Source organism: Dromiciops gliroides, chromosome 1, assembly GCF_019393635.1.
Source record: "Dromiciops gliroides isolate mDroGli1 chromosome 1, mDroGli1.pri, whole genome shotgun sequence".
Classification (NCBI taxonomy): Eukaryota; Metazoa; Chordata; class Mammalia; order Microbiotheria; family Microbiotheriidae; genus Dromiciops; species Dromiciops gliroides.
This window is the reverse complement of record NC_057861.1, coordinates 124631389-124644557: the sequence shown is the minus strand read 5'-3', so window position 1 is coordinate 124644557 and position 13169 is coordinate 124631389. Positions and strand designations below refer to the sequence as shown.

At 35.5% G+C, this 13169-nt stretch overlaps 1 protein-coding gene across 1 annotated transcript in view; it reads right to left on the bottom strand.

Moving 5' to 3' along the window:
• CSMD3 (CUB and Sushi multiple domains 3) overlaps nt 1-13169 on the bottom strand; it is a 1584452-nt gene that overhangs the window by 331823 nt on the left and 1239460 nt on the right. Inside the window, 3 exon segments of the mRNA XM_043974157.1 lie at nt 89-276; nt 2353-2491; nt 11441-11632. Coding sequence (XP_043830092.1) covers nt 89-276; nt 2353-2491; nt 11441-11632 — 519 coding nt within the window.

The following is a 13169-nucleotide window of genomic DNA, read 5'->3' as shown; positions in this document are numbered from 1 at the left end:
TACTCTGCCACCTTGACTCCAAAAAACATACATTTTAGCATATACAAATTAGAAAGTATATGTAAAAACATGAAATGCTTACACTTACCTTTGTATTCTAGATGAAAGCCAGTGTAACTGACAGATCCATCACTTCGAAAAGCCAGATGCATAGTGTTAGAGCCACTTTCTATCCTTTCTGGTAATTTGCTGTCTTGAAAGCTTCCAATAAGTGGACTATTACTATCTGGCCCATCATATATATACAAGAAGTCATAGTTTGGTTCTATGCTGAAACTTTAAAAAATATACAAAAAAAACCCATTAGTGCTGGGATTTATAACATATCATTTTCTAAATAGGTTCTTATTGCAGTTACTATAAAGGGACACAATTGTAAAGTAATTCATATTGATAAGCACAGAGCAATGCACAAATAATCACCTATGAATATTTTTGATGGTAGATATATATGATAAAGTGGTTTCTACTAACACTTTTAAGGTAAACAGCTAATAAGGAGCAATATAATTACAAAATAGCTCCTATATTATGTTCACACATCCCCAAATACCTGAATTAAAATGAAAACTTCAGGCATATTTTTAATGTTTTCAAATGTCAGGATGTCTGGCAGAGTTGTAAGATTATTTTTTAAAAATTTTCACAGTAATGGCTTGACATCATGAAGGGAAAAGCCTATAATATGGCAATTCATCAATAGTAATGAGCACAAGGGGACTTGAGGAATTGAAACCATTTCTACATTCACTATTAGTTTAAAATAAACATAAAATTAGACCCAAAACAAAGATTGGCATGCAAATTCAGCATTTAAAAAACATAGAAAACTATGTATCATGAAATATTCTTTTCTTGAAAGAAAAAACATTCATTCTTTTTCTAAGCATAATGAAAAATTAAATAAAATATTATTTTATGTAGTGTGATGTTTTATAACTTAACAACACTTTAGCACTTCAAATTACTATAGTGAATGTGTGTATATTTTTAAGATCACTCAATTTTGGTGAACTTTGAACTTTCTGATAGTTAAACTAATAAACTTTCTTATATATACTATTTTAATATCCTTAAAATCTAAACTCTCAGGAAGTAGGCTCCATATGGTTACTTTCTATAGCACCTACTATACACTATTATTAGAAAACAAGAATAAAAGAGGAAGAAAGAAATTATAGACTGATGTATAGGTTCTTTAAAACTTGTTCTCAATATAATATTAATATCTTCAGAAAGCATGTATCTTTAAATTTGACTTCTACTTAATTTAGTTACTATATATATATATTTATATAGACACACACACACACACACACACACACACACACACACACCTTTTACCTGAGATGATACTCATTGCATAGAGAAGACAACTTTGCCAAGACACTGGAAGCCTAGTGCTAACTACGGAACTGTTCTGTTTGGTGACCTGAAATTTAGTATTCTTCCCATTAGTTTTTTTTTTCTCTAATAAACTGGAGTTGTGCTTGTATAGTGCCAAATATCAGCCCTTGGAATTTATATGCTGTTAAAAACACATTGTGTCCTGACTCTGGATAGAGAGGGAAATACTAACTGTGAAGCAGGTATATTTTTATACCACATCCATAGTTAATTTCATAAACTGAATTACTAGTAAATAGAATTTAATTCTTTGTTTCATATATCTAAAAATCTTTGGTATAGACATATCAGAGATACCTCCTAAGTGTTATGTTTATTATATGCTTATCAGTGATCTATAAAACTATGATATATCTCAAGAGTTTATTTTTCACAACTTGGTCTAATGTGACCATTAGAAATCAAACATTTGATGATTCACATACATTAGGAAAAGTTATTTCAAGAATATTAATTTTATATACACACATGTATATATTTACATATATGTATAGGTTAAGCATATACATAAAAATATTGTGATATATGTATATGTATATATAAAATGATGACCATTCCGTGGAGCATCCTCAGAGTTGCTCTTACTGCTTCTAGTTGACAACAATTGAAGAAATGAACTTAAAACCTTGGAGTTCAGAAATTACTGAATTATAAAAGAATGGTGAAAGTGGAGTACATTGATTGGAGAATGACAGTTTAACTAATCCATATAGAAACACTTTTAAAATTTTCAATCATAGACTGGAAACTTTGTGTTACTTCTTATTCATCTCTTATTCATTTCATCTCTTCAAAAGACTTTTATTATTAATATTAATCATACTAGAAGTCCATGTATGGGACAAAGCAGGACAAGACCAGCAAATATATCTACATTATGCCAAACACTTAAAAAAAATATATATATATATATATATATATATATATTAGCATGGAATCCCTTACCTGATAAATGCTAAAGATATAACATAATCCGAATTGACTGTGATAGTCCAGTCACAGTCTCTACTATGAGGGTATGGATGAGGAAAGTTTGGAGAAAGAATAAAGCCTGAAGAACCTGTTAAATTGCCTCCACAGGGTGCTTTAGGAAAGACAAAACACACAAAAAATACACAATTACTACCAGTTTGTTTATTAGTACATTTCCTGAATACAATATTAGAATTAGGCAATATATTTAGCAAAGAAGCAATTAGGATATTTCTAAATAATACTCTCTTTGTATCATGACTATATGTCAAAAAATATAACAGTAGCTTGGGAAAACAATTTAATATTTCAGTTTCAGAAACCTCATCTGTAAAGTGCGGGAAAATACTTGAACTACCCACAGAAGCCTTGTATTTTAAGTGATTTGTAAAACTTAAAATATAAAACTGTTGTTTATTGTCCTTGATTTGTGCTGATTTCAAATAGGAAGTAGATATTCTATAGCCATAAATCTGATTAATCCAAACTACTAAATTTGAAATGTAATTTGGAAGTTCTTTTCATTGGTTTTTTGTTTCATTTTCATGAGAAACTAAAATTTCAGGAATCAATGAAAGAATGGTTTGTACTATGTTCCTCTTTAATTCTTAGATATTTCTGAAGGATCAACAGTAATTCATACCATACACATATGATATGCTATGATCTAAATAATATAATAGGCTCATGTTCCAGTCATATATTTATAACATAGACATAGAGATAGAGACAGAGATACATATACATATATACACCCCACACATGTATGTTTGTGTGGGTGTATGTGTATGTGCATATAGACACATATATGCATATATTACACACATATATAAATATATATATGTGTGTGCTTATGTAATACACACAGGCACATTTATACATTTGTGTTTTTACAAACTGGAATATGATGCTTTTGACCTAACACCTAATCTTTCCATTCTCTCTTGACATAATCATGAGTAAAAAAGGATATAACAATAGCAAACTCAATGATGTCATACAACTAATGCTAGAACACTTTTAAATTAAATGCTTTGCTCAAGCAAGTAATACAGTATTTTCAAGCCATATCTCTTTACAGCCAAGATAAAACAAGTTTTTTCTGTAGTTATTATAAGGTTTCTATTATTATAATGTCTTAATGGAGAAAATGAGACAGAATCATAACCTAAATTTTTATTGTAGGATTTTTATTAAGGGTGATGATTGTCAGAGTCACTCAGACACAATTTGATTTTCAAAAAAATGTGTTAGGATCTAGCAGAAGTAAGAAAAAAATTCTCAGTAAAGAAATGATGGTATAGAATCTTCTAATAGAAAATTAAGGTAAATATCCATGACACCTTTGATACATAATCAGGTTAGTGTCCATCACACACTTTATATTTCTAAACCTTATAAAATAAACAATTTTTCAGATAAGTTAAATCAGTTTGTTATAGTAGTAATTTTTCTTAATACTTATTGTTAATTATAAAGACTGCTCTCTTTTCATTGCTGTAGGGAAGCATTGGAAGAGGAAACCCCCACTAGCAATGCATATTTGTCTGCAGTTTTTTCATAAGTTGGTGTCTTAGAAAGTTGCCTTGAGCACTAAGAGATTAAGTGACATGCTCCTAGTCACATAGTCAATAATGTGACAGAAGTGGGGACTTGAACCCAGGTCTTCATGGTACTGAGGCCAGTTCTCTATACACTAAGCTACAATATCTCTTATTGGAGAAAACAATAATGCTGGGCATTGCCCTAATTTTTGTCCTCCCTACATTCCAATAGTATTGTCTTGGTCAGGTCTATAATTGCAAAATCATCAAACCAATTTAATTATTTCAGTCATATGAGGAAAGATTCAGATTGTTGAACCATATATATAAAAGGATAGGGATATTCATTGTCTTCTTGATTGGCCCCTGATTTCTAACCCCAAAATTCTGTGAATATGAGAGGTAAGTCAGTTTTAAGGTCTTTACTTTGTGCTAAGGACTTTATAATATGAACTATAGGGGCGGAGCCAAGATGGCGGAGGAGAGGCTGTGACTCCCACAAGCTCCAGATAAACCCGTCCATTCACGCCCAAATAATGCGGTAAAAATCAAAACCCAGAACAGCCTAATGCACATAAGAACAGAGTGAGACTTTCTCCGCAAAAGAGGGCAACTCTGATCACCTATTGATCAGGCTGAACAGCTCAGCGCGCAGTCCGGACCCAGCCAGGGACAGTGCCTCCAACACGTCAGAGTCTTCAGCACCAGCAGCTTCTGAGGCTCCGATCATGGACTGGCGAGGGGGTTCGGAGGTAGGCCGGGGTGAAGTGGAGGCAGTATCTGCTGGAGTTGGGGCAAAGCGCCCTGGGTCTGAACCAGTGGGCTGAATGGAGTGATGGTGGCCCAGTGGGGGAGGGGTAAAAGCACGCCGAGCTTCTGACCATAGAGAATCAGAGTTCAATCAGACTTCTGTTTCCGGGTCAAAGAGAAAGCGGCTGTGATTACTCACAAACCAGGCAGGCTGAGAAGAAGCCCAATCACCCCCTGGGCCACGCTGTAGCACCAACGGTGTGTCCGGGAAGCAGCGCTACACTTTAAGGAGTAAAAAGCCAAGAAACAGTAAGCCAGCATGAGTAGGCAGAGAAAACAGAAGACCATTGAAAACTTCTTTGGGGGAAAGGTGGACCACAATACATCCTCAGAAGAAGAAGATAATAATAGGGTCAAAGCTCCAACATCCAAAGCTTCCAAGAAAAATATGAACTGGTCTCAGGCCATGGAAGCTCTCAAAAGGGACTTTGAAGAGAAAGTAGGAGAGATAGAACGAAGATGTAGAGAAAGAGAGGAAGGAATGGAAAGAGAAATGAGAGCAATGCAGGAGAGTCATGAGAAAAAAGTCAACAGTTTGAAAAGCCAAATGGAAAAGGAGATTAAAAAACTTTCTGCTGAAAATAATTGCCTAAGAATTAGGATTGAACAAATGGAAGCTAGTGAGCTTATGAGAAACCAAGACACAGTAAAGCAAATCCAATTGAATGAAAAAATAGAAGGCAATGTGAAATATCTCCTTGGAAAAACAGCTGACCTAGAAAATAAATCTAGGAGAGAGAATTTGAAAATCATTGGACTACCTGAAAACCATGACCAAAACAAGAGTTTAGACACCATCCTCCAAGAGATTGTGAGGGAAAATTGCCCTGATATTCTTGAAGCAGAAGCTAAAATAGAAATTGAAAAAATCCACCGATCACCTCCTGAAAGAAATCCCAAAAGGAAAACCTCCAGGAATATTATAGCCAAATTCCAGAACTCCCAGGTCAAGGAGAAAATATTGCAAGCAGCTAGAAAAAAGGAATTTAAATACTGTGGAGCTCCAATAAGGATAAAGCAAGATCTAGCAGCTTCTACATTAAAGGACCGGAGGAATATGATATTCCAGAGGGCAAAGGAACTGGGACTACAGCCAAAAATCACGTACCCAGCAAAACTAAGCATCCTCTTTCAGAGACAAACATGGAACTTCAAGGAGAAAGAAGACTTTCAGGCATTTGTTATGAAAAGACCTGAACTGAATAGAAAATTTGACTTTCAAATACAACACCCCGGAGAAGCATAAAAAGATAAACAGGAAAAAGACTTCATGAGGGATATTAAAAGATCAAACTGTTAACATTCCTATATGGGAAGATAATACAGAGGACACAGGTCTGAACTGAATACGAAGGGAAGTTATGTTTTGTTCTTTGTGGGGTGTCTTATGTATGGGGCCGGATTTGGGCTTGGGGCCTCCTGGGTCCAGGGCTGGTGCATTGTCCACTGTGCCACCTAACTAACCCATAATGACATCCTTAAAATAGGGTTGAGGTGTAGGAGAAATAGACTGGGGGAGGGGGAAGGGGAGAGATGGTCTGGGGAGAGGTTATTCATATGAAGGAAACAAGAAAAAAGCTTATGGAGGGGAGGGGAAGAGGGGGAAGGAATTGGGGAGTGATTGAACCTTAATATCATCAGAATTGACTCAAAGAAGGACTAACATACATACTCAAGTGGGTATAGTAATATATTTTGCCCTGAGGGAGGGGAGGGAGATAAGGGGGGGGAGGGGAAGGAGGGAAGGGCAGATTCTGGGAGAGAGTAGTAAAAAGCAAAATAGTTTCAAGGAAGGTGAAGATGTTCTGCATAACGGCACAAGTATGAAATATTGAATTGCTTGATTTCATAGGGAGGGTTGAGGAGAGAGGGAGGAAGAAAATTTGGAACATAGAATTAGCTCAAAGACCTTAAACTCATCAGAGTTGGCTCATGGAGGGAATAACATTCATACCCAGTTGGGAGGAGTAATCTATTTAACCTTACAGGAAAGTATGAGGGGAAGAGGATAAGGAAGGAAGGGTGGAAAAAAAGGGAGTGTAGAGTAGGGGAGGGGACAGTCAGAAGTAAAATACTTTTGAGGAGGAATAGTTTAAAAGAAGATGGAAAATAGAGTAAATATCATGGGAAGGGAATAGGATGGAGGGAAATAGTTATGATGACTTTGCTGGGCTAATACGAAGAAAATTCTTTGTCAAGTTTAAGGTACATTATTTAGGGTATGATGAACAGGATACTATTAGAACAACCTGGAAAGACCTACATGAACTGAAGCAGAGTGAAATGCACTGTATACAAAATAACAGCAATAGTGTAAAATGATCTGCTGGGAAGCATGTGGTTATTTTCAGCAAGGCAATGGTCCAATATAACCCTGAAGGACTATGAAAATGGCAACCCATCTACAGAGAAAGAAGTGATAGTATCTGAAATAGTTGGAAACACATTTTTTTTCTTTTCTCTCTTTTTTTTCTTTTTTGGTGAGGGAATTGGGGTTGGGTGGCTTGCCTGAGGTCAAGTGGCTGGTGGGTGTTGGGTGTGTGGGGCTGGATTTGGGCTCGGGTGCTCCTGGTTCCAGGGCCGGTGCTCTGTCCGCTGCGCCACCTAGCTGCCCCTGGAAACACATTTTTTAAAAAAATGTTTTTTCTCTTTGACAATTCCTCAGTCTGAAGTTTTGGGAGTTTTTTGACTGTTTTTTCCTCACAACCTAGCTAATGTGGGAATGTTTTCCATGACTACTCATGTATAATTTATTTTGAAATGCTTGAGTTCTAGTGGGTGGGGGTGGGAATAGAGGAGGAAGAGAAGTTGGAACATTTTTTTTTAAATTGATGTTAAAATTTGTTTTTACATATATTTTGGAAAATAAAATTCTATTCTAAAAAAAATATGAACTATACTTTTTATTTATATCTCAAGTAAAAAGGAAAATAGTCATAGTTATCCCTTCCACATAGTGACTCCCCATTGCTGTTTTTATACATTGCAGGTCAGCACAAGAAATTAAATGGACATTTTTGGGAAGATTTGTGGAAGCCATAGATGACAGAAGGCCAGCAGTTAACACAGAGATTATGACCAACTACTTCACCCAAATTTTACAATAAAGTTCTATAAACACCCCATAAAAGAAAAAGACAAAATTCAGACTTCTTTTCTGGTATGGCGAGCCAAAAAGTTTTATGTGGATTTTCCAGATTGTGGTGGTTCCATGCTCCTAACCTCCATGATGTGGAAGGTATAACTGTATATGCAATTAAAAAATTCCCAACAATTTTTATTGGAACTTCCATAAGGATGCAATGAATTGGCTAGAACTCTTCTTCTTCTTCTTCTTCTTCTTCTTCTTCTTCTTCTTCTTCTTCTTCTTCTTCTTCTTCTTCTTCTGCTGCTGCTGCTGCTGCTGCTGCTGCTGCTGCTTCTGCTGCTTCTTCTGCTTCTTCTGCTTCTTCTGTTTCTGCTGCTTCTGCTGCTTCTGCTGCTTCTGCTGCTTCTGCTTCTTCTGCTTCTGCTTCTTCTTCCTTCTGCTTCTTCTTCCTTCTGCTTCTTCTTCGTCCTTCTCCTCCTTCTCCTCCTTCTCCTCCTCCTCCTCCTCCTCCTCCTCCTCCTCCTTCTTCTTCTTCTTCTTCTTCCTTCTCCTCCTCCTCCTCCTCCTCCTCCTCCTCCTTCTTCTTCTTCTTCTTCTTCTTCTTCTTCTTCTTCTTCTTCTTCTTCTTCTTCTTCTTCTTCTTCTTCTTCTTCTTCTTCTGCTGCTGCTGCTGCTGCTGCTGCTGCTACTGCTGCTGCTGCTGCTGCTTCTGCTGCTTCTGCTGCTTCTTCTGCTTCTTCCTTCTGCTTCTTCTTCCTTCTTCTTTCTTCTTCCTTCTTCTTCATCATCATCATCATCCACCCCTTCACATAATTCAACAAAATTTACTGAGTGCCAATTATGTACAAAGAATTTTGTTTCATTTTTTTCATTACTTAATTGAAAAACATGGGAAGAAAAATATTAATAATAATACATCTCTAATTCTGCCAATAATGGTTAGTGATACATTAATAAGTAAGAGATTGATTCTGTAAAACCCTAGCAATGCCACAAATGCAGTTGAGAACCCTTTTATCTAATTATGAATTCTCAAAAAGAGAATTTTCTTTAAACCCATAAGAGTTAAGAGTTTATGAAATTCTGACACATTGCCTGCTCTGTTTGTGATTTCCTGGCAAACAGCTATCAAGGCATCAACTATTAGTTACTTCAGCTTTTTTTTTCAAATCAATTTTATTTGCTTCTACCATCTTTGCCAGAAAGCCACCCACACAACTGTCTAAGTTACCTACCTTCACACTGAATGTTTCTACATTACCCTCTGGCAATGTCAAAGCAATCTTCACACTGTCAATTTTAGTGGAATGAATTCTATTGACTCTCTAAGAGATGATCCCCTTCTGTTTAGTACTTGCTTTTAGGATGACTAGTTCTATATGCTAGCAAAATGCCTTGTGTTCTAAGGTCCAAGATAGACCTATAGTGTTCCTAAAATGTACAAAATTTTATATTTGGCACTATATTTCCTATCATGGGGTTCTTTCTTATCAGTTTCAGAGGTCAAGCAGCTTAAGTAGTTTTTCAGCTTTTAAAAAAAGGTTATTTTCTGTCACAGAAGAGTTCATATATATATATATATATATATATATATATATATATATATATATATATATATATATATATATATATTTAAATATTTAAAAACTGAGACTAGAAATATAGATTGCTAGAATAGAAGGAATCCTAGAGATAATCTTATCTAGTGCCTTCATTTTACAAATGAAAATTTATGCTCCAAAGGGCTAAGTGACTTGCTTCACAATATAATGTCTTTTGATGGCATAGCTGGGACTTAAATTCTTCTGTACTGATTCCTATTCTGGCACCCTTTGTACTATACCGTACTTCATCTTTTATATGTATTCTAGGATATTAATAAAGAAAAAACTCAGTGTTCCCCTTTCATGCTTAGGATTTCCAAAGTACCTACCAATAAGTAGGGTCTAGCACACTTTCAATCTGGTTTCCTGCTCAAGTCTTGGGCTCCAACCATGATTGAGAAGCGATGAAGGCAGAAATTCTAGGAAAAGACAAGGCCTCTAGGTTGCAGAAACTTAGGTATCTTCAGGAAGGCAAAGCCTTATAGAAGGCATAGAAGCACTGTTTCCATTTCTCATTCTGACCCTCTTCCAACCAAAGGTCTTCATCTCTACAGACAAATCATTGTATGTGTATGTTGGGGTTGGGGTTTTCCTTTGTTCTTAAGGCTCACCTTTTTACCTTGGCAGCAAGCCTTTCTTCAAAGTGACCCTTAGATTTCTAGGAGAGCAGTTCTTTAGACAAAAGGACAGGCTTGGTGAATCAAGGCCAGGCTTCTTTAATCACTCATAAGAAGGGAAAAGTTAGAGTTCTGACGGCTTTAGATTCTGCCTGAAGAATTTTTGAAGAGACTAATCAAGCTGAGATAGCCATGGTGCCCCCTCACCCCCCTCATCTCCCAGCCTACTCTGCCTTTACCTTTAGCATCTTGTCATCAGCTCTACTCAAAGTTCCAACCCAGTACAACATGTGCTCTCAGATCTCACCTATTTCCTTATGGGGAAAAAATGGTTTTAGGACAACTCTTTAATTTTCCCCATAATGCGAAAAATTTCCTATGCTAGATGATGTTCTGCTCCTGGTACTAATACTAAGTTAGGTATTCATCCTATTCTTGCTTCTGCCTTCCAATAATACCTACATGTGTGTATAGACATGCATACAAATGTAAACATATGTGTGTATGTATTTATGTATGTTGAATGCATACATATATAAACATAATCTATATACACATAAGCAAATATATAAATGGATGAATGAAGATATATATAGAGACACACACAGACATATGTTCTATCAACATGTAGGTATACATGTTTATATGTATGTATGTATTTTGGTGAGATAGTCATTTTCTCCAAACAGTTCCTTACTTTCTTCCTTGGGGAAATTACAAACCTGTAGCCACTTTCTTTAGATTTCATATACATGAATGGTGTAAGACAACTAGGAGCAGGCCAATTCTGGCCATTTAATTCACTACCAGGACAAAATTATAAAAGTAGTATCCTTGTCTAATATGTATATTGAACTAGAAGTCAAAGTTTTGAAAACACTAACATATAAGAGTGGTTTAAAAATTCTACAATAAAAGTACTTTCTATTAGTATAGCACTTTAAAATTTTTTTCAAGGCACTTCCAAAGACATTATCTCCTTAATACCTCCCAGTTAGTCAGGTAGTTATCAGTAGAATAAAACTTATTCCTATTTAGCATATGAAGAAACTAAACTTTAAAAGTAATTGAGTCCAAATTCAGCCTCAGACACTTGACAGTTACTAGCTGTGTGACCCTGGGCAAGTCACTTAACTCTCATTGCCCCACAAAAAAAAGTAATTAAGTGATTTCTACAAGATCACATAGCTAATAAGTAATGTAATAGGAACTAGGACCCAGGTTTTCTGACTTCAAGTGTGGGGATTTTCCCACTACATCCCTTTTCAATATGGAGGGTCTCATTTTCGATTAATAAAGGTTGAAATTGCCCTTAAAACAATGTGTGATCTCTTATAACATAGTCAATCTATTTCACCAGTTCAAACAAACAAACGCACATATGTGTTGAACCCATACCTATACAGACGGGTGGGCTGGGCTGCCAGAAGTAACGGTTTTCCACCTGAATGCAGGTTATTCTTTCTTCTCCTTGTAGCTCATAACCTGGATCACACTGAAAAACAACTGTGTCCCCAGGTTCTCTCCCGTCCCCATTTCGAGTTCCATTCATGGGAACACCTGGATCACGACAAGCAGTCGCTACAGAACCTACCAAGAGAAAAATAGAGACATTTTTGATACCATCTTAAACATTCTGGACAAAAATTTCTAATGCAAGTTCTGAACCCTCTAAATTTCTGTGCTCTTGGGAAATTAAGTTAAAAATTTGTGGGTCAATTAAAATGCTTGTTTGATACCATCATTATGTTTATTTGCCATCTGCTTTAATTACTCACTTTGTTTAGCATGGTTATAGCAAATCCATAATATTTCACTAGCTAGAGTAATAGGTAAATTCAAGATAATTATAGAAGAAGAAATTAATGTAAGAAATCAGGAGATGTTTTTAATTTTCCATAAAAATCATTTACTGTATTCCTAAGTATAGGGAACTTTCATTTATTCAGGTTAATTGTAGAAAGCATTTGTCTGAATCACTAAAATAGATCTAAATTACATGTTCAAATTAGATGTCAAAAATGTTATTAAATTTTCCATTTAAGCTAATAGTTAACTGCATTAGCAGGAGTGAACATCAACATGTGTGCAAATTACTTTAAAAGCTACACACTACAGTAAAAGACAAGTTATCAAATGATAAAAGAGACATAGCAGAAAGATATGGGTAAGGCCAGAAAGTGTTAAAACAGTCCATGATGATAAATTATCTGACCAAGAGATTAAATGTGTATTTGCAATACATTCCTGTGTTCCTCTCTTTTGTTTATCAGTGTGTAAAGCACAAAAGTAGTAAATATTTTAATCACTTCATACATTAATGCAACTGGTATTGATTCTCCATTTCAAAACATATTTTAAAAAAATAATTTAATAGGAACTTAAACACAAATTTTATTAATGTCTACTTTTATGTTACCTGCAGAGATTTGCAATCTAGCACCTAATTATGGCATGGAGATGAACATGGGTTCTCAAATGCCAATGGAAGGCAAATTCTAGGAGTCTGTATTATTTTCAAAAAGCTTCACATGTGGTACCAATCATATATTATGTCTGAATTTCATAGTGTAGCTTATAAATATAAAGATGCGCCTCACCAATCAATAAGCATATCATTTGAGTTGCTGAATGGTTTGTTGGTTTGTTTTATATTGAGCCTAGGTATTTTTATCTTGCTGGTGTGGAAATGCAGTGGCCCAACACCACTATTGATATTTATTTGCTCCTTTTCTGATCTAGGCCAGTTGCCATTACTTAGGCAGCCAAGAGACCTCTTGTTCCCAAAAGCTCAAAATGTTGGTGCTGAAGTTCAGTACAGATAGCTGAACAACTTTAGCATACTATGGTACAGAACTTTGGAACTCAAGCAATGCACCTGCTTCATCTTTCCCCAAAGCAAGAATTACGAGCATGCACAACCAAGCCTCCATCTATATAGCAGAGTTTTCCACTAGAAACAGCACATTTTAAAATATTTATTTTTATTCTGCACTTAACTCCAAGTAAAATTAACATTTGCATGTACCTGGTGGAACAGAAAAAGACATATATGTGAAACTAAGAATCTAAATTACATACAACTTCCTTTCCTTTGTAATGATTGGAATGATGCCACCTACTGGAG